At 33.0% G+C, this 24,230-nt stretch overlaps 2 protein-coding genes across 2 annotated transcripts in view; one reads left to right on the top strand and one right to left on the bottom strand.

The window, feature by feature from the left end:
- LOC132952937 (uncharacterized) overlaps window positions 1-24,230 on the top strand; it is an 83,067-nt gene that overhangs the window by 53,405 nt on the left and 5,432 nt on the right. Inside the window, exon 4 of the mRNA XM_061025465.1 lies at window positions 11,353-11,603. Within this exon, the coding sequence (XP_060881448.1) occupies window positions 11,353-11,603 (251 nt within the window). The remainder of the gene's footprint in view (window positions 1-11,352; window positions 11,604-24,230) is intronic.
- Window positions 7,514-8,982, bottom strand: LOC132952938 (uncharacterized). The gene is made up of 2 exons (XM_061025466.1): window positions 7,920-8,982; window positions 7,514-7,826 (listed from the first exon to the last, which is right to left on the bottom strand). Exons 1-2 carry the CDS (start codon window positions 8,080-8,082, stop codon window positions 7,576-7,578), a joined length of 414 nt encoding a protein of 137 aa, XP_060881449.1. The 5' UTR covers window positions 8,083-8,982; the 3' UTR covers window positions 7,514-7,575.

The raw sequence follows: 24,230 nt of genomic DNA, 5'->3' as shown, positions 1-24,230 counted from the left end.
GATAAGGGAAAAAAATATAAAGCATCTATTATCATTTATAGTGTCTAATGAGAAATAATTAAACTTTAAAAAGCCATATAGGTAGTACCTGCCTACCAATACTGGTTAAAACTACATTAGGAGTTAATGCACACAAATTTGATAAAACAAACATATTTTTTTTTTAATTATTGATATTAGCAATTTATATACAAAAAAGTAATCTATATGTATTAAAGATTAAAATTAAATTTTATAATCGAAGAAATGTAGAGTAATATGCTACTATTTTGTGCTAAAGGCCGTAATGGTTTCCATACTATAATGTAATGTAAATTGTAATTGGGTTTTGTTATTCCATTTTGTATTGTTTCAATACCAAATGTTTATGTGTAAAAATAACTCATTTCCATACTATAATATAATATTATTATTTATGTATTTTCAATATCTAGTCAGAAGGCAATTATAAAACATCCAAGCAAAACGAAAACGTTTTGACACTATTCAAAAACCCGTTCCTATACATTTAGTCAAATTGAAATATGTTGCATTTCCGCTGTCCGTTTTTCTAAAAGATTAAAAAATGAGACGTGAGAACCCACTTCGGTTTTTTAAATGATTTATAATTTTCTATTGGATACTGTTTATCTCACTTTTGACATCCCATCGGTCACGTTGTGTCCGCATTTTCAAAAAACTTAGTCTGGGAAAAATACTTTCCTGGATAAACAATAACAATATTATGAACACCACTTTATCACCATTACAAAACTATAGAATAAAGTGTAAATTGTTGAAAACATTATAATGCTTTTATAAAAAATAAATAAAAACCTTTTATGCGTTTATTCGTTTAGTATGAGCGTTTCGAGTATAATATCTATTTTCTGTGCCACTGAACATGTTTAGAGGTCCATTATTTGACTGCCAATAAAAATCCAAACTTTAACGATAGTATTGTTCATTAAAATATTATTGATCGAAATTATGTATTCTCAAAATTGTATTGCAACAGCGTGAGAAATCAAAAATAATCACAGTATGTAATACCATTTAATTTTTGTTGTCAAATAAAATGTTTTCGAGTACACAAGAAAATTTTAACTGGTGTATTTTCATACTCAGACGTTGTACACGACACACACAAATATTGATACACTCACTGACAGAGTCACGAAATCGTGTGGAAACAGCGGCGTATACTGTGAATACAACCGAAACGTATATTATTACAATATTACCTATATTAATACCTATTTATAAAGTAGGTACTTACGACATATACCGATTCGTTACAAAAAAATAAAATAAGACAATACGGTATTATATTTAGTATTATGGATATTATACTAAAGGTATATTATACTATACGAGTATATACATAATCGCGATCGTAACAATTAAACGACGATAAAAATGATGATTACAAGCAATTCGAACACCGTGTCCGGACGATCGTATCTAATTTACAGATTTTTTTTTTTATTATTATAACTTAAAATCACTATACAGTCTGAGATAACCGGTTTTGAGTTACACGATAGGAGCTAAAAACGTTCAAATGTACCTACCTACCTATACCTGCCCATACAACATGTACTCGAATACATACTATATATAATACTATTAATAATATACAACACAGGCAGCTATATACACATATATATACAATATACATACAACAATACTATTATGTATTACCTACCCATTACGAAACGACCGGTAAAATAATGCTCACAACGCCTGCAATGAGGGGAAAAATTTGTATTTCTCGATACTGCGATCGAATTTCGTTTTTAACGCAAGTATACGTGAGTTGCGCGATCTACTCTGCCATGGAAATGTTCATAAAATTATAATTTGATATTATGTGTTACATATTATTATTCTATTATAATGTATACCTGTAACTATCCAAAAACCTCAGGATCCATCGTCATCAGAAGGACTTGAGGACATATTTTAAATTGTTATTCTTCGAATTAGCGCATTCTACGAGTACGAAACAAAAACAAGATACAACCTATATATGCAACAATATAATAATATACGCGCGAGCATAATATAGATATAATATGCTCTTCTTGTTAAACACTGGTTTCGATCTCGAGAGACGAGCGGGCCAGTAGACGACGGAACAGACGACTCGACTACGCGTGTGTATATACAATATGTATAGTACACATAAAAGTATACTTACAGCAAACACATTGCTCACACACTTCACCATCACAAAACCGAACGAGCTGACGTCTGTGCCTACCTATATATCCGTGTAAGTCGTCGTCGTCGTTATCGTGGCTGGGCGCCGTCTTGTATATATACGCTGCCGCCAAGGGTTAGCTATATACATACCTATGTAATACATTATTATTATTATTATTATTATTATATAATATTATATATTAGTCGCAGTTGTTATCCCCCTCGACGGGTCGGCTAATAAGTCTCGCCGCCGATGATGGATGTGACGGCTGCGGCTGCGGCGTAAAACTATAACATGAAAACGGATGTATACATGTTATACTACACACACACACACACACACACTGCGGTAATGTATAAAATAACATGTTACATATGCACAAGACGTACGTCGTATAGCTATAGAAACCAAATTGTATTCTGACCGACGCTTCGGCGCGTCTCGAAAGAAAAATCTGTTCCGGTGCACCGAAAACATTGCCATTTGTACGCGAGTGTAGTACCTATACAGAATGACAAAACTGCGAGCATGCAAAAATCGTTAGCTCAGAAGTCACACACGTACACTTCATATAACTTACTTGATGAGTTTTAGTCGAGACCAAGACTCCCAAGACCAAGAGTCCAGATCGGCCGTTATTATTATATTCGCCAGCGGTAGCATTTTCGGCAGCAAAAATCACACAAAAAGGCGAAAACCTGCACAGTCGCTGCACAACTCCGGAGCACCGAATCGCGTCATCGCGGTCAGTGGCGCCGAACACGGTATAAAGGTGTGACAGCGGTAACACCTTTTTAAGGGGTGGGTCGTGGGTGGGTAGGCGTAGGTACCATACTACTGTTAGGTGTCACTTATGCAATACAAAAATAGTAATACCTAATAGTATATTAACATTGTATATAGTAATAGCCACAAATTAAGATATCTCGTGTACAGTTAGTATGTTTGTATTCTATTAGTAATACAATAAGCGGATAAGGTATATAAATAACATGCAGGACGGTCTCGGTGACCTGTGCATTCGCCGTTGTATCTTTCTATTTTGTCATAATAGTTTCATTTAATTTACTATTGATAACAACCGACTATCAGCACCCAGCGATAACTGGAAAAGTTTATGTCCATGATAAAACAGTTTTTTTATTATACGTTTATTTGATAAATTTTATCAAAATATTCTTTTATTTTACTCCTATTACTACTACTTGAATAATATTTATAGTGCTTACTTTATTTGTTAAAGTTGAGTTGAATCTACTATTCTAATCCTATACCTTAATATATGTGTTTCAAATTGCTGCATTTGATTCAAGAAATAAAACTTTGTTTCTTAGAAGTCATGTAATGAATTAATTTGATTCAGTAATAATATTCACTATTTCACTGTATCTTTTGTGAAAGTTAAATTATAAAATGTATTAGTAGGCACTAGCCACTAGGTAGGTACGAGGTACCTAAATAATATTTAATTATAAATGTAATAAACAATTAATTTAGTATTTGCCTGTACCCTAATTTTAAATAAATAAATAAATGTATAATATAAAGTAACTATTAATTATATAAGTAAAATATAACATAACTGCAATTTAAAATTAATTTAAATTCAACAGTTATGAGTAATTTGAGTTTTGAAGTTGTGAGATTGCAATTTTTAACCTTTGCGGCCTATACTGCAGCTTTGATTTTTTGCGGGCTAGCAATTTTTTTTTTTTTGGGGGGGGGGGGTCTTTAACACTCACGAAAATATACCTTTGGGTAGGTGGGTGTGTGTCATAATGAAATGTTGTCACACCTTTATTTTGGCGATCCGGCGCCACTGATCGCGGTGAATGCGAGGTATAAATTTGTACTTATTGAAATCTCCGACCGAATCGTTCATTGTTGCAGCATCGTTGTCGGGACTTGATACTTGCGAAGTCGCGTATCAGCCGTTTTCCTCCGTTTTACATATCTAATGAAGCGTGTGTGATGGAGAGCTAAAGTCTTTAATCTAAGTCCAAGCTTCAATCAGACGCGTAATCGACTGCAAGCGTCTAAGTATTATATTATATTATTGCTATTCCCTAGTGCGTAAAATGTTAAAACACGCTGCACAGACGTCTAAGTGCCTACACTAAACTTCATTTTGCACGAAAACTAGGATCGCACGTGTACATTAATGTAGATCAATATCAATATATACTTTAACTATTAGATTATTTGCGCATTTTTCACACGCCATAGTTTACGCGCACGTTTTATAAATTGAGACTTTTTGTTGATTTTATTCGCGAAGAAAATGTCATTGTATTATAATTTATAATATTGCATATTATAGTCTTATATACACGCGTCAATATATGTATTTAATACAATAGAAAACGTGCCGTCGATGTGTTTTATGGACGTTTATATATGCGACGGAGGGGCGGCGACGGCGGCGGCCGCGGCGATCCGTCGTCGGAAAATTTAATTAAATTCGATTCTAAAAGTTTGTTTGGTGTGCGCTATCCCGCCGAGCGCCGTTATAGTGTTTAAACGTAGACTGGAGTACATAATATTATATAGGTACCTACAGAGCAATAATATTTTCCACCAATTTTCAAAAATATTTTATATTTAATAATCACTGGGGCAGCGAGAAAACGACTGCAGTGTCAGGCATTATTTACGTATATACTGCTTGTGTTCTCGTATTTCGACCACGGTGCGCGTGGATTTTAATTCACAAAATAACGCAACTTTCTTATAATTGATAATATTAATATCTCTGAACGAAAGTATAATATTATACCCAAAAATTCACGCGCAACCAAATCGATGGGAATCGTTGCACGAATAAGCACGTCCCGAAAAACGGTTGGAAATTCATAAATAAATAATTATTGTTTCACGGTTTCTACTTGTTTTTCTATTTCCGCACGCCGTGTACTTGACAATATCTATACGCGATTGCGCAGTCTTGAGGCACGCTACAAAAATACAATACATACATTATACACAAGTGATGTGTAATATAATATATTATATATGCGATGAAAAAAAATCAGCAAGGCCGAGTGATAAATCTTTTCTGCCGCGATAAATATTTTATCCTCCGCGAGAATCGCGGCTGTTGGTATCCTCGCCGCCAGTGTTGTTGGTTTCGCCGTGGACTTTTTGTATTTTAAAGGCGTATATTTGCGTAGAATGCAAATTCAAAGGACTTTGTGAGCGCGAGAACGGTCGGGGAAAACGAAAAAAAAAAAGGTCAATCATAAATCACTGCACCGGTCTGTTATGCATATATACGCGCGGCGTCTTATAATACAGTTATATCGAATCACCGGCCTTTATAGTTCATACATATTATATAGTTCGCCTGCAGTGGCGGTACTATTATTATAAACACACACACACACACACACATATATATAGCCATATATTTATACAGAGGACGGGCAGGGTTGGCTTCCAAGTCCTTACATAGAACGGTTATTAGTTTACGTCTTCACAGCGTTAGTGAAACGTCCAGTAAAAATTCAGTGAGTAGTGACCTTTCTGTCAAGGTAGATATTATATAGTACAATCGTTAAATCATAACTTCAGAAATATTAGATTTAAGTTTGAGTCATGAATTATGATACAACCAAATGTTCCCATATAAGTTTCCGTATTCATACATAAAATAATGTATTGCAGTCCAATACTGATAGTTATTAATTATTATTGTAACACATTTTTATAGATAAATTATCGGGATAAAAAATTGAGGATCAGGGTTAAGGCGGAACTCCTTACAAGTTTCTAGGCCTCTCTTATGATATCATCAATCGGATAAATCCCGCAGTATTTCCCGGATACTAACGTATTTTGAAATGCTCGCCTATAATATACTGCAGTGAAACGCGGGAGAGACGAAGAACATCGTTTTGATTTTCAAACTGCAGCGGTAGTAGCCCATATGACGAATAATAATATGACGTTGTATATAAAATAATATATAAATTTCTTTTGAAATATTTACACGATGTTTTGACACCCGCGAGGAGGAGGAGGAGGAGCTGAATATTGCAGTCGATGTGCGACGTTTCTCGTCGGCTCTTGCAGGATCGCGTCGGTTAAGGTGGCTTCCCGCAGAGCATGCCGCCAATGAGTACCTACCTTTAAGGTTTAACACCGCGGCACAGATCGTTGTTGTACATACAAGCAGACCACTTAATACCATGTTGTTTATTGCGGTAGATTATAGGATGAGTCGCTATTGTTGTCATTTCGTTTTTATGTACCCCCGTCCCATCTTTTTTATTTCGAATTATTTATCGTCTTGTAATAACACACACAGCATAATATTATATATTATACAAGGTGGTTCGTTTGACGAAAACTCTCGAGATGCGTATTATAATAATATTATGTTGAACATTATAATATATTTTTTGGTATTCGGGCGTTTCAAAATATCCGGAGCTTATCGTTCTTATCGTCTCTCATATCACGGCGGCGGTGAACGCCGTCGTCGCCGACGAACATTTCAAACGCGCCGAGGAAAAGACGTGCTCCGGCGGTCGCTGCAATTTTCGAAAAGAATAAAAACGGTTTACCTTCGACTCGTACACACACCCGGTAGGGCCGGAGCATGTACACGTTAAATTATTAAACAGTTTTCCTTCTTGGCGTTTTTTGTTATTTGAAACGCGCGTTACGTTAACAATACGATAACGCCGCTATACGCATTATATACACTTACAACGTATATAACGTATTAGGTACCTGATGTTTTGTGTACGACGACGTGCGACGGGGTGGCGGCGGCTGCAGCGGTCCATTGTTACAGTTGCCCGCCGTCTTTGGTTTATTGATTTTTTTCATTTAGTTAATTTACAGGAGCTAATTTGACGTTGTGAGGTCGCCACATAAGGACATGGTCGTTAAAGTCGTCTCTGGGCGGCGCGCCGGGAAACTCTGTCTCTATGTGTATTATATATTATTATTATTATTATTAAACATAAATGCACTACGAGCATATTATATCGTAACCACCGTCGAATTCCGTGCGTCCTTTATTGAATTATAATAACACGACATGCGTATTTGTTTACCCGACGTTCATAGGTATTGTTATCTATACGATCCGATTCGATCACGCCGGAATAGTGTATAGTATAATGTATATGTTACAGCTAAAGTGTTGAATTCCGTTATTTTATGAAATAACTAGGTAGTTCATGAATTACCTACGAATATTAGTTAAAGTATGAAATAATACATGAAAATTGTACTTTAACTAGTTATTTCATAGAATATCTAGTTATTCTGTACAATTTCAGTTTGATATCCGTTAAAGTATAAAATACATTAAAATTTAAAATATATATTATAATATTTTATTTTACTGAATTATGAATTAATTATAGTTATATTATTTATTTATTTGTACATGTAAGGCTATTATGGCATTTAGAGTTGCACAACACCTCTTTTTTTCTACAAACACATCGCTTTGTGTCACATTTTTTGGTACAAGTGCATTTAAAAAAACCCTGACCAGTTCCCAGTGACTGCGCAGTTGCCGCAGATCTTAATGTAATACTTTCATTTGGAACAGCTTCTACAGCTAACAAATTTTCTGAACATACTGTGAACTGGGATCGAGAGTATAGTTGTTTTAACACTCCTGTAATTATATAATGTTTAAGGTAGGTAACAAATAAATAAAAAATTAAAATAAAAAATAAAAAATTACTTGTATTATTTAAATTTTTCTTACCATCATTGCATCCCAGTTGATAAAACCCATCGTCAGTTAATTTTAAAACAACTGCAATAATTGAACGAGGATCACCCTTTCCTCTATCAACATCGGGAATTTTGATACGCACTGTAGAACCAATATTAGCAACCGCAAATTTAGTATTTGATAAATCTTTCATTCTTTTTGCCTGTTTTTCCAAATTTTCTTTAGCTTTTTTCCTCTCCTTAAAACATTTAATTATTTTTGTAATTACAATATTAAAGCTAATTTAGCTATATAATAGCTATAATATAATATTGACCTACCGTAGCAATATTTAAATGAACTATATCTTTTTCTGTGCCAACTGTTGGTCGATCTACGTCAGTAACGTCATCCTATAAAATATAAATAAATAATTTTTACAATATCGTAATGTTTTTCTAACCAATAGTCACGAGAAGATTCCTTTTTTATTTTCATTTTTCTCACGTCTATCATCAAACTTGCATATTTTTCTTTTGTTAAAACTGCACTATTTGGTTTTAATAAACGATTTTTAACACTAATATAAAACTTTTCTTTCATTAAATCTAATTCATTCATTGTGAACAATATAGTTAATACTTAAAATAATAGTGTAGAGACAAACGAACTAACAGCGAACACGTGTGACTGTAAAACTATTACTAAACTTTAAACCTGTATAATACATGTACCAAATACCAACAACAAAAATCTTATAATAACACGATAAACGATTATCTTATAATAACACGATAAACGTACATTGCGGTCACCGATAATCTTATCTGATTTAATGTGTTATATTAAATTGTTGAAATGTAAAGGTGGGATCACACGGCGCGTTGCGCGTCGCGCGGCGTGTGGAGTGGTATAGCGCGGTACAGTTGACGCGCCGTCTGATTCGTGTTGCGCGGGGTGGCGTTATTTACAATTTGACACATTAACTAAGTGATGCCAGGGAATGCATAAAATAACTAGTTAAAGTATAAACTATATACATTACCTACAAGCTTTAGTTATTTTATAAATTACCTAGTTATTTCATAAACTAACTGATTCAACACTTTAACTGTAACATATATACTATACAGTATATTGTACTATTGTATAGGGATATTATATTATTGTTTTAAAAAACCAATCATTGCAATATATTTTGTATAATTGCATTTAATGCACCACTTGGTAGGAGTGTAGCACATTGATATATAATATAATAGGTATAAAATATAAATTATATTGTGTTTATTATTATGTGACTCGTCGAGCAATTAACATTATACGTTTTTAGATTTTAATGACTCGTGGTGAGTGAGATCGAAATTTACAAAAACATGTCTGTGTATGTGGGTGCGCAGGTTTTTTTATTTTTGCTCATTCGTAATTCATCAAATATCTGATTATTGATTATCCATTTATCTCACGATTCACATTTTGATCAATAATTTTGAGTTTATTCACGATTGGAATTGGACAGCGCTGAGTTTTCGATCGAGAAGATTATGCTAGGCTACACGCAATAACTATTGACTAAAATATTATATCAAATCTAAATCTATAGAGTATATGCTATAAAGCTATGCCCAACAGTTCGAAAACATACGAATCTTCTTATGCATTGTCTTAACTTTTATAATTATCCCGAGTGTATTTAATTACTAATTGTTTTCATTATACTGCTATAATTTGTAAGTACTTATTACATCTTTCAATTAAAAAGTTAATTATTATATTAAATGTATAATATTATGTGCTATAATCAAACTTATTATGATCCGGTTTTTTTGATTAAATAATTAATTGATGTGAAACTGAATAGTGTTTATACAAATTAACTTGGCGTTTGCAGAAATATACGTATCTTTATAATTATTTTATTGTATATTATGTTTATCATACCTATCTAATATAATAGTATACATGTATGTTATAAATTATTTTTTTAATGGAGGTGGGGGGAGGGGGGTTCACAGACGTTTTGGCACATTTAGCTGTACTTACATTATACGTAGGTATATGTGTATTATTGAGTATACCAGCTAATAATCGTAAACAAGAGTATATATTTTTTATCGTGCGTGTCCTTATTATGCGTGTATATAGACGTAATACTGATGATCACTCATGTGGGTTTTGTGCGCGTTCGATTTGATTTATTTCTCCAAAAAAATATAATTTCCATCTGCATCAGTGATGCATTCATCTGTGTTACGATCATCTTCCATTCTTACCACTCGACCGTGACGGCCACACGCGTGAGCTTCGATGTCAATACTATTATCATGAATATTCTATACATATATAATTTATATATTTTGTGATACGTATATATTATACTATCGTTAAAATACGATTTTTTTTACTGCCGTCATCGGGTCGTATACATATATGTAATTGTAATATACTAATATATGTATATCTGCATATCCGTCACTTGCGATGATGTGAGATTGGAAACGATTCGTCTTCGCTCGAGCGTCATATTATAAAATATAAATACACATGTATGTAAAGAACCCAAATAAACGTAATTTCGATTACAAGCTCGCATATGCAATAATAGAAATATTATTATTATTATTATTATTATTATTATTACTCATAGCTATATACATGTCACATTTGTTGTATGTATTATGTATGTATATAAACGACACACCACACACAACCGCGGTCATAGGTTTGACACTTATTACATACACCAGACTACCAGAGGCAACCCGATAACGCTGAACGAACCATCTTTCGTCTGTAACACGTCTTAAAACTCAAATGAAAAACGTAAACTTTTTTATCATTTATTACAATGTATAATAGTATAAATGTGTGTGTGTGTGTGTGTGTGTGTGTGTGTGTGTGTGTGTGTGTGTGTGTGTGTGTGTGTGTGTGTGTTATGTGTGTCACATATGTACACGTAAACGTCCTACTATCCTTTAGGTAGATTATAATAATATATTCCCACTGTCAAAGCATGTATTTAATAATACCATAGCTACGTCCGTTGACGATTTGTCTTGCTAAGAATATCCTATACTGTGCGCGCATAATACATAATACAATATATAGTACGGATATAATATAGGTACTTCGTGTGGCTTTCAAGTAAAACCAAGTAAAGATATGCGTACTGAAAATATGAAATATTTAAGCAATTCCATGTATTTGATAATCATAGTAAATAGAATGTTTATTGACATATCTGTTTGAAATTCGGTGTAGGTAATATATACTTTAATATATTATCTATTAGCGCATTTCACGCTATATTATAATATATTGTAAAATATAGTAATATTATACATTTTTATCCAAAAGGTTAATAGGTATAAATCTAAAAGTTTTTAATCATCAATCCCTTCGTGTGAAATTATATAGTTTCAAAATCGTATTATCATATTAAAACCAACGTTCGATTACAAAATTGTTTATCGTTGTTTCGCAGAACAAACACGGCGGACCCAACGACGAGACCAGACACGCCGGAGACTTGGGCAACATCCAAGCTGACAACACGGGTGTGGCACAGTTCTCTTACTCGGACTCTCTCATCTCGCTGGTCGGCGCCCACAACATCCTGGGTCGCGCGGTGGTCGTGCACGCTGACACCGACGACATGGGCCGTGGAGGGTTCACCGACAGCCTGACCACCGGACACGCCGGTTCCAGGGTTGCGTGCGGAGTCATCGGAATACTGTAGGCACACTGCACAACATATTCGCGCAATTATTAATATTATTATTATTATTACTCGCTTAATTTATTATTAATTTTATACACCGTGTGTTATATGAACGCATTATAGATATCGGGATATTTGTTTTTACATGGGTGTCTCTTTGTATATTAATGTCTTTGCAACATTTCACCCGCTCGGCTATCTTCCTTCGCTCTCTATATTCTCTGTCTCTGTATCTGTCTCACACTCTATTTATCTATAAATCTGTCTGTTATTTTCTCTTTTTTTCAAAACGTTTCACGGTCAATACGCTTTTTTACATATATAGTATTATAATTTATTTATTTGTAATTTATAACTATTTATATCAGTTTAAATAGATCAATAAACGCGGGTTATATCTTGCATTTATTTTAATTTCTGTATTTTGAGCTTTAACCCCCATAAAGAGGTATACCTATATAATAAGTACACATCGCATGTACTGCAGTTATACGCACATAGGCGAGCACAGACTTAAGTTTCAGGTACAATAATATAATGAGTTGATCGATTAAAAACAATGCTTTTATAAGTAACAATATACTATTTTATGAAAAAATAAAATAAATACTATTTAAAAACTGAGAAATATATTAATTAATATAATTAATACTGATAGCAGCAATCTATTTTTCTATCATTTTCCGTTTCGATTCAATAATTAAAATAAATAATACGAATTCAATTACAATGATTAATTTTATGATTTTCCCCTTTTTAGTTCTGTACATATCGATATCTTTTATTTAAACACAAAAAACTGGAGATATAGATTCAACGAATGCTTAGCTCCTGATGTAAATTCAATATCGTTAAGATTGGTATTCGTCTTAACGTCTTCATATGAAAAATATGTCCAGAATAAAAAATAAATCATAAAGTATTCATTGCAATTATGTTCATAAGAATTTGTTTTTAAGATTTGTTTTTTTTTTAAATATATTTCTAAACATGTTTATATTTCTCCTAATTTATTTTAATAGTAATATTATAATCTGTAACCAATGATATTATTTAAAAACAAATACATATTCGATATTTGTGAGCCAATATGAAATTCGTGTGCGAGCCAACCTATAATAACATATACCTTGTTAAAAAAAATAGGCTATAAACACCTTCTAAAGCAATCTATTAAAGGGTCTATAATCGTAACTTATATTGAAAACCGTCCACAAGTTTTTGAATCTATAGAGAATAAACAAAGGAACATTCATTTTTATAAACAAGATGTAATATAAGATTAAATCTGGCACATAATTATGATAATATTATAGGCTGATTGTTTCATTTATTTATAAATGCGTTTTTTTTTAAATCCTTCCCCATCGCTGCAGATAAAAAATATCCACTTTCATGCCAAAAAAATATTTATGTATGCAAAATGTACACACATGACCCTTTAATAAATGGATACTGCACTCAACGGCTTTCAAACGTGCAACATATACTGCACCTGTACGCACGCCTATTGTGATATCACTATGACTATTGTACTTATACGTTTCCTGCTTTCTGTATTCTGTGTATTGTGTTTGTGAATTTGTGATTGCTTTTCCGCACACGTATGACGGCGGGTATTCGTTTAAAACCTAACAATATGCTTCAATTTTTTTTTTAACGTCAAGTTTTTACCGACAACAATATCCAAAATGGCAAAATATTATCTTTAGATCACTGGCAGCGCTGCGATTTCTGTGACTTTACAATTTACATACCTACTAGTCAGATGAAAAAGCACTCTCAAAATTTCACGTGTTAAATATTTTATTTATTTTTACTACTATTAAATTGGGTGGGGGTGACACCGTGTCTACTAAGGTTTAACAAGAACATCCATTATATTATTCAAGACTGCTTGAATATCAAGTCAGCAATCCGCGGTACTGGCTAAGACCAACAGCATTATTATAATAATAATTTTTAAAACACGTTGAAACTTTTACACCCCTGCCTGCGCTTGTATACGTAAATATTATATACTATTGTAACGTGTATATGTTTTTAAAACACGTTGTTGAAAGTTTTACACAGCTATGTACGCATGTATAATATATAATATATTATGTGTGTATGCTTTTAACGATAAAAATATTAATATTTTATTTTTATACTTCAACGTGTCATGGGTATATTATGGTACAGTCCGTTGGATATACCATTATATCAATCAAATATATATAAAACAATGACCAGCACCGGGTACGCCGTGCTACGGCGTCATAAAAACGGCTTAATAAGTTTTCTGGTCGAGATCGAGGGTATAGAGGGCGATTTAAAAATTAAAAGTTTTTTCTACCATCATAAATAATAGCGAGAGAAATATGTATGATTATTACCTACTGTTGCAGCGCGAGCGTACATTATATTATAATAATAGTCTTCCAAAGTTTTCGAAGGGAAAAAAATAAAACACTTCAGTTGCGGGTTAGGGGTTGTATACTTGTATACGTTATAGATTTACTGTTTAGGTTTTACGTGTGGCACTACTTTTTATTTTAAATCCGCTTGTACCGCCTACACACACGTATATAATATTATAGAATGTACGACATACCTGCAGCTATATTCACGCTTACAAAATATAAGATACCTGTATATAATATAATATTAATATTAAGTGATTGATGCGTATATGAAATAAATCCCATCATGTCGGCTTGGTTATGATACCCAACGCGGGAGAAAAAGTGTGATAACTAATCATAGTAATAAGAATAACATTTGATGTTATCTATTTATGTATCCATATCATACGTCGTGTAACCGTCATCGGCTTCCAGCCGCGGCGGTTCAATGCTGCTGTGCGCAATTTATATAAAGTCATCGCGTGTCGGCAAGACAACCATGGTTATATATTCCAGAGATCCGCCGTAAACCGAACCCTCGTCGTAGTCCCGATTCAGACGCGTTTCCCGTAGACTGAAGTTAGGTACCCAGGTACTCTGAAATTAAAAATAAATTTTCATATCGAAGCAAAATCGTTTTAGTACTAAATCCATACCAGAGTAGCAATAATAGTGGCGTGACAGATACGTGTTGCCGGTATATATTATACTATTATACCAACTACAAGAGGAAAAATATCATCTAAAAAATGGTGATAGGGGTGTGATATCGGGATGAATAAAAATATACGAATACGCGTGAAGTCTATTAAACGGCTCCAACAGCGGCGTGTATGTACATTCAAATTTTTAAATAAAAAATTAAGCGTTTTATCTGTGGCGAAAGCGACGTCCACGACCGCGTGGTATATAGGTAATATATATATAATAAATGCCCTTTGATAATGACTCAATCATCGTGTACCTATATATTTATCAACCGTCGAGAAAATGAGCTGTCCGCTCGTCAATGTTAAGCGACGTTAATATATTTATTTTTCGAATGCGGTTATACACAGCAATATACATTGGCGTACATCATTATAATTACAACTGTTTTGAAACGAGCGATCCAAACGATCACTTCGCGTGCAGACTTCCATAAACGGTTTTTGGACGGCGACGACGGATATCATTTTAATAATATATAGGTACCTTATAGGTATATAGGTAAACACGTCGGCGTCCACCGATTAAATCTCGTGCACATTCGATGTGTTTATTATAATAATTTACTCGTACTAAACGCCGATTTACGTGCGGCCTGTAGAGTTGCCGTTTTAATAAATATGCAGCCATGCAGGGCGATTCGCCGAGCATATTCACCCCCTCCGTTTTATTATTTAACTAATGCGTTTAATCTAAAAATTATGATTTTTGAAAATTTTAAATATACTCAAAGACCATATTTTCAAATGCTTAGATTTTTCAATAATACCATTGACTGCAGTCCCATAAATGGCTATAACATAGTATGTATACAGCTATCATGGTGATACAAACTTTTTTTAAACAAAAGATAATAATAAGGGGGCATGTTTATCGTAAATTGTCAATGAAAATTGATAATTTGAAAATGTTCGTATACTTAAATAAAAATTCGATCATTAACAATAATCCTTAATAATGGATTCACATCAAATATAAAATAGATGTATTATATTCAGTATAGTACTGAGTAGTGATACTCAAACAGTTTTTACAAACATCTAACTAGTAGATAACTACGGTAATTTTCAAATCATTATTGTACATTTAATTTGTTCCCAAGGCTTTGAACCTTTATTAGAGTGTAAAGTGTAAACTATATTATGGCATACCTACAGAACTATATACGTACCTATTATAATATAATATATTTCTTTATAATACTTGTAATATTATAATACATACATATACCTACTGCTGTGAGTTCGTAATATTTCTACGTATTATCATTGAGTACTCAATGGTATTATTCTCGTAAAGTATATTTAATATACTATATTAAGTGTATGTATAATTTATGGTGGTAAACCTCTTCGGAATATTATTACGATTCACGATATTATTTTATCGGAGTCTTGCGCGCGTCTCTTATCTCTTATTCTATACTGATAGTTTAGAACTTGTTCATAGTTTAAAACAGAACATCCCGTGCGTCGTATACGTTACTAGGTCAGTACTTTCCGAACAGCGTACATAATATTATGTATATACATATAACCATATATTATCTTATATACCTGCGCAAATATCGTGGACTGAAGTTTAATTTAATATAAGACTCAAAAGTTTACAGTATACATATATAGTATTATGTTGTTATTATGTGTAAGCGCAAAAAAACACACCTGAATCGCGCAAAACGCGCTCGCGTCTGGCTCAGTTCCATGTGCGCGCTGCAGTAGTGAGGACGGCGATAAAAAAGTAAATAAAATATATACCTCGCACGGGAAAACGCTGTCCGAAGCAAATCGTTATTTAATATATATATATATATTATATTTACATATACGTCTACGAATGCGCCGTAATATACCGCTTGTTAGGTGCAATTTTTTTTCGATTTATGTAATAATAATATATAAAACATCGTTTCCCTCGTCGAATTTCCCCTCGAAAATTCCACCACAGACACAATCTCTCGCTCACTCTCTCTATCTCTCTCCTTTAGTCCTCTCTCGCACCCGACGTCCGAGTGCTATCGTATATTATATTATTATTATAATATTATATTCGTGACGATTGGAACTGTATCGAACTGTGTAATTCCGCACAACTGTCGCGAGTATATACATATGTATAATACGATAACGACAGTTTGAAAACAGCACTGCGCAAAAGGCGCGTGACGATATTTTTTTCACCCCCATACGATTATTACGTTTTGTTTTTTTTAAAGTTTGGTGATATTATTTTTTCCCACTGGCTATATATATATAAAGTATAAACGAAAGGTTTTTCTGTTCTTTTGTAGCTACTCTTTTTTTGTGTAGGTACCTACCTAATATATATTAAAAAACAATACGCGTTTTATAAGACATCAGCCCCAAGAGGACACGTCACGCACACGAAACGAAAATATAGAACTTTATTATATAGAATTTTTTGGTAACATTTTTCGCTGTTTCGATGAAATCGAATATTTTTTCTTAGTGGTTTTTGAAAAACAGTTTTTACGATACCGACCAATTACTTGCCCCTAAATTAATTATATTTTTGACCTTTCTCTGCGGTTATAGCACGTGGTGTTTTTATATATAATATAATATTATACATTGTGAAAATAAAAGTAGGTACATGGGTATCTTGTATACCTAAATACAACCTCCGGTCATCGTTCGCACATCAACATATTATGGAACAATAAATTCATATTTACAACCACGTAACAAAAGTAGTTACGGAACCAATTAATATAGTTAAAACAAATATTTATCTATAAACTGTAGTTATAAAATATACAATTTATTGTAGCAATTTCATACAGTTCAGAGTGTTTAGACTAAATAAATACTTTCGGTATTATCAAATAAACGCTTGAGTAAAGGTAACCATTTATATAGAATTCGGTCAATTAAAATAGTACAACCATTTACTACAACCAAATAATTTTTTTCCGTGTGAGTATAAAAAATATTGAAGAGTACGTAAGTACTTAGTACATTATATGTTGTACACCCATCACATAAAATATATTTAAAATACCAAATTTGGGTTAGACTAGAAAATTTGATAATTGTTAGTTGCTATAATTCATATTTCATATACCCGTATCTATATAATATAATTATATAAAATTAAAAATAAATTGGATTACCTATTCAAATTCGTACACTTCTGTTGTTTTATATTGTCTTAATACAAGTAAACCATTGGCTCTCTAGGGTAAGTCAGAATCTCTTCCAGTTAAATTTTTCAATTTGCTGATTTAAAAAGTAATAAAAAGAAAAAATGACTTTTAAATTTACTGTAAGTTAAATATAATGCAATTTTCTACAAATGCACAACCTTACTAAAAAGTAATAACAAACCACTCAAATTTCGATGAACGTATTTGCAGTTCCACAGTCCCACAATTTATATAACTAATATATGAGTCGACAAATACTCAATAAATTATTTAAAGACAAATTTTATTTTGGTCGTCACGGTCATTGTCGATTCATCATATTATTATCTTGTCATTTCGGGTAATATTTGTTAAGAGAAAAACTCATGTTTAGGCGACAGGCGTACACATATACGTCATCGATTGTCGTGTTGTCATTTTTATATTCAAAGAGAATATATTTTCCCCAATTTTAACGTTTGTATTCAACATTCGTAAAAATATGATTATTAATTATTCCACTGTACGACACAAGTACAAGGGAAATAACTGAAAATGGCTGTTGTACAAGTGATGGTACAACAATAAAGAAGGAACCCTTAATGAACGTACAATATATAGTATAACACTCTTATAAATAATTGTCACGTATTTATAACCGGGACGCGATCAATTAATAAAATCGAATAATTATTGCAGCATGTCGTTTTGCAGTGTTTTTTACCATTTGTGTCACGGATATAGCGTATTATTATATTATAAATGAGTAAAAAAAAATAATTAATCGGTTCGGACCGAGACGGAACTTCTTTTTAATTCAAAACCATCATAAAATGGTCCAGACGTTTCCATCGAGTATTGTATTACAATTTTGGAGAAAGAAATATCTGAAATTATTTTATATTCACAGTGTGGTCTCGAAGCGCGATATTATATAGAATATATATCATGGCACGAAACGAAAGTTTTCGAGAAAAAAAAATAACAGTAATAATACCGTAATGAAAATAAAAGTTACAATTTTATTGTATATTCGGTATCAAACCGAGGGCAATTTACGCGCGTTACAGCGGTGACGGCTGAGGCGGCGTGGCGGTCGTCATAACTTATTACACCGTCTTCGCAGTTCCGCAAAAACGTCCGATAAGTTTGCAGCCTATACACGGAATCACCTCGGGGACCGACCGAGAAACTTACGACGCGTAGAGGAAAAAAAAAATTAATCGGCTGACCTTGACCCATTTTAGAACGTCGTATAAAATTATGGGTGTAATTATACACAATTTTTCTCGACGCGATCTTGAGCGGAGGACGCGCTTTCGGATTTTAAAATATACGCAATTATTAACGCGAGTCCTGGGCAATTATGACATTGTGCACGCACTTACACAGTCCGACGACCGAGGACGAAGTCTTAACGTTTCGCTATTGATTTCAGATCTTCGTCGGTTTTCGACGTCACATCAAGCTATATAAATATTACGATTTGCGAGCGAGTGGATTCACTACTCGATTTGCAGTTACGAATTACGATGCAAGTCTCGGCATTGACGGCGACGGTGCAGGGAAAACGTCGATACCTCGTCGATGCGAATTAAACGCGTATTTTCGTTATTCCATCACGTTTTATCATAATTCTGCAGTTTTACAACCCAACGCAATCAAGACGTGTTTTGGGATTTTCAAATACGATTATAAACACGAGTCCTGCGCAATGATATTGTACAATGATATTTTATAATCGCCGTTCGATTAAATCCGCGATTCGATTAATTGTTTTGCTTTAAGTCTCTGCATTAGCGGTGACAGTGCTGGGCAAACCGAAAAACCTCGTCGAAATGAGGATTACCTAAACGAGTATTTCAAAATATATTTTGATATTCCGTCGCGTTTTATAATAATTCCACAGTTTTCCTCGACCATAATACGTAATCATATCCATACTGCAACTCCAACTTACAGTTTAACCGACAGCGCGTCGCAATGGCCGGAAATAAGTTTAAACAACTATTTCAGAGAATAGGGTTGCGTATAAACGTTTTGAATCCAACGCCGTTTCAAAAAAGAAATCCTGAGCTGGATTTGATATTGTTAAGATGGCCGTCGGGAAGGATAAAATACCGAGACATTTACTTGAAAATAATATAATTTAATGTCTAAACTCATTGCTTTCGCGGGAGACGATAACGCGACTTTCATTTAAATCTCTATACCTAAAATTATTAATAATGTTTTATATATAAAAAGAAAAAAAAAATTAAAATATTGATTATAGATCAAAAGTTGTTACATAGGTAGGTATAGTAACTTACATTAATTTCAGTTCTTTCTACTGTACATACACATATACACATGAAGTCCGTACACAAGGGACACCGATTAGTTATACTTACTACGGCGAATTATTAGGTCCCAAGTTATCAAGTTAATATGACCCTTCGTGTAATTGGCTGTAAACTACATTTATATGACGTAGCCAGTGGCCACATTAAATTTTCGTTTTTCAACCCGGCTTACGGTATAGTAGTTATTGGCAGGACATGCAGTAGTGAGCATACCAGCTATAACGTATAATACAGAAATTTGATAAAAAAAAATCTCTACTGATTTTCGTAGTTATATGTTTGATATTTAATATTTTATTAGGACTTTACACCTGCATTCATAGTTCCCGTTTAACTTTCAATTATGAGATTATGTGATTTAAGAGCAATTTTTATGTTTTACATATTATTCATAAATCGCTTAAACATTTAAATATCGTAAAAAACCAATGATGAGACTACACAATTTGAGTTTTGAGTTTCTAAGTTCAATAATAGGGGCGAATTCATTCTAATATTTAAGCTAACATCATAAAATTGGTTCAGCTGAACTAAAATTGTATATGTTAGACGGTAACAACACGTCATGACGTCCTCTTAAATCTATTTTTAGTTTTTAATAAAATTATCCTATGTTATTACTGGATGCGTGGGGGGACAAAATCTATAAAGGTTCACCGAAAGTATAATATTATGCAATATATAAATAACGACGATCATATAAAATATATTTTCTCGTCATCGGCTTCGACCGCTAAACAAACAAAAAATCTCGGCTTTACATTGCCTACAAATTCATTATGTATACAATAAACGGCGGGCGTTGATTAACACTCCCTTTGATTGTTCAGAAATATATTTATATTTTGTATTATATTATTTACAATTCGACCGGCGGCGGTGCGAGGGACCATTCATATCTCGTTGTCGTATATAACATACAGTATATATCATAATATATACCATATACATATTCCCGCGAGCACAATACACGCCGCCGCTGCATAGAGTGTATGTTAATAATAATAATATCAACAATATATGTAGGTATAATAGTATAAGCATAATATGATATAATTTGAAATTTTGAAAACGTCGGAAGTGTATGACGTATAACATTATATGTGTATACTGTGTATAGAGAGACGAATTTTCGTAGGACCCGACGACGATGCGGCCGCCGGCGAATCGACAATATTATAATGCTATATATACGTTTTTTTTTTTTATATATATACAAACTCGGTCACATATAATATTATATATAAACTACCACGGCCGCGGCGGCGGAGGTTAATTTCGAGAAAATTTCCTCTAAAACCGCCGCCCCTTAAAACCGTACCTATAACAATGGGACCCGATAAAGTGTCAAAGATTAAACATAAATCATAACCCAATATACCGCACACAAACACACACCCTTCGCGCGTATACGCTATGTATACGGCCTACACGCATATTATATTATAATATTATAAATCCATCATTGTCGTCCGAGAGCAGTGGTAGAGAGAGAGGGAATGAGAGAAAAAGAGAGTGATAGTGTTGCAGGTCTATATATAACGATATTCGTGTACAATAACCTCGTGTGAAACATATAAGTATATATAACATTATTAAATACATTATCCGCAAAAATAATTACCATATTTTATATTACTATAGTCTGTTTTTTTTCAATTATTTTGTCGTACGTGTGTATACACTGCTGCAACCATTTTGCAAAACTGATATAAAATTAAAAACTTTAGACCCTTGAAAAAAAAATAAAATCTAAAATCAATAAACATATTCATTTATAATCAATGCTTATGTCTACAACAAATTTGGATAATGTTTTTTTTTTTTTGATTCGCTCGTTGAATAAATTCGTCTTTTTCACCATCCCGCCCCCTCAGGTTTTCTCTCTTTTAAATTATATTATTAACTCGATAAAAATGACGGGCCGGCGCTTGGATTATGCAAATTAGTCGTCACCTGCCGACGGGGAAACGGAAAAGACAAATCCTCCTTTTTAAATAATAAGCATATATTATTATATATGTATATAATGTATATAGCTATATGTACTTGTAGCCATATACTGTATATATACGTAGCTATGGGTATATAGCTGGTGTTTATAGTTATTTCCATAAGGCTCGGGCGAACGGCCGTTAATTCGGCTAAATCTAAACGCGAAGTTTTTACCGATGAAATTTAATTATTTCGATGACGACGCGACGACGCTTTGACGAATTAATAATAATAACGATTTTTCAAAATATCCAGTCAATTTATTACGCGCTCGTAATTTGTTTTTTGTACTTCGACAAACGCATAAAATTGAATATAATATAATAATAAATTATCCCGATTACAGGACGGTCTCCATATAATATTTATATACAAGCGTTCTTGAAAAACAACCGAGATAATTAATTAAATATTATATTATAGTAACCGCCTTTCGTATTCACGGGCACCGCGTGATTTACTCGATTCGCGTGGCAACAAGTCGAGCCTTTCCGCGTTATTTATTATAGTTGGGTCATAGATTATTAATAAGAACTATACACTGCACTTGCTGGGCCGTCGGCGTCGTCGGGGAGTGAGGGTGATTTCGTACTCATATATAATATACTTACAATATATTATCATGTGTTCGTGTGTGTGACACGCGACTGCAGCGGGAGAGACGATTTCGACCTTTTCCTTATTTTTCTTTTTACGTTTAAATACATTATGCAATAAGTTTTTATTAAAATCAGGCGTAAATACAAATTATATTAATATGCAGCATTGCGGCACAGTCGTTATAAACGATTTTATGGAATTTGCAGCGTATTGCTGCATCTGAAAAACAAAACGTAGCGAGATGTCCGCCCCGTGTTTATAATATGTTATCGTCAATTTTAAGACAGCTGCTGTAGCCATTAGCCTGCAGTAGTGTATTACCCAAAATCAATCGCATAGGTACACCATAAACACATGAGCACTGCAGTGAGTTATATCGTAATTTTCATAATAATATTAATAATGTGTAAGTGTGTATTATAATACATACGGTTAAAGTGTCTGTGTACACTCGAGTTGAGAAAAACACACACTCGTTCAATATTATGTACCTACACCGCGACAAACGCATTTCGTTGATTTTGTCTGTCACGAACAGGTCAAACAGTTTATTATCTATAAAGTACCTGCGTCTATATGAACTAATATATTATACGTGTGTATATAACGATAACGACACGACGTGTTAATGTGCGTTTTAACAACGTCAACATCAACCATACTCAGTTCTCGAATTGGAAATATAAAAGAATCGTCTTTTTGACTTGAAAAAAATTGGTCCCATGAAATTATCGAACTCGACCGCCCTAACTTTTGAGAGGCAAAGCGAAAACCCTTACGCCCAACTAACACCCACAATCAATATTTCAAACAATTAATAATAATAAAATTACAATACACGAGTATTGCCAGTAACGATTAATATTTTTGAACAATAATAATATCAAGTAGTAATTTATTCACATTGGGTAAAAATAATTGTAATTAATCTAATGAATATTAATTAATATATATATTTTAGTAACAATTAAATGATATTCCATAATAATAATAGGTAGGTATGTATAGCTGTTATGCAGTCCATATCCTATCATACTATCATAATGATAATAAAATGTGATGTATTTTTCATCAAATTGAATTTGAATATCTCATTCTATACGATTCTAAAAATCCTAAAAATAATGTATCTACGTACCTATTTTAAAAGAATATTTTGAAAAAATAACGTACCTACATATTACGTATTTAATAAACGTTCGTCCCCTATGTTGATTAAAAAATGAATAGGGATGCTCCTAAAATGTATAAAAAATATTAATATAGGATACAATACCCCCATCCCCCCCCCCCCCCAATTCGTTGACTGACTATTATACTGTAATATCGATTATGGTTAGACTCCATTTACTGTATAGACTATAGATTATATATAGGTACTGAAAACTGAAATCATCGCAATGAGTTCATCGATTTCTGGTTAGTGATCAATTGCATATTTTTGGGAGAGTTTTCCATCCT

The sequence above is a fragment of the Metopolophium dirhodum genome, chromosome 9 (assembly GCF_019925205.1).
Source record: "Metopolophium dirhodum isolate CAU chromosome 9, ASM1992520v1, whole genome shotgun sequence".
NCBI classification, from domain to species: domain Eukaryota; kingdom Metazoa; phylum Arthropoda; class Insecta; order Hemiptera; family Aphididae; genus Metopolophium; species Metopolophium dirhodum.
Note: the sequence above shows the minus strand (reverse complement) of the source record. Positions and strands in the feature narration are given on the sequence as shown.

Coding starts and splice junctions, on each gene's coding strand:
- LOC132952938 (XM_061025466.1), bottom strand. CDS start 8,082: ATGAAAGATTTATCAAATACTAAATTTGCGGTTGCTAATATTGGTTCT. Junction 7,827..7,919: donor TCAACTGGGATGCAATGATG/GTAAGAAAAATT, acceptor ATATAATTACAG/GAGTGTTAAAACAACTATAC.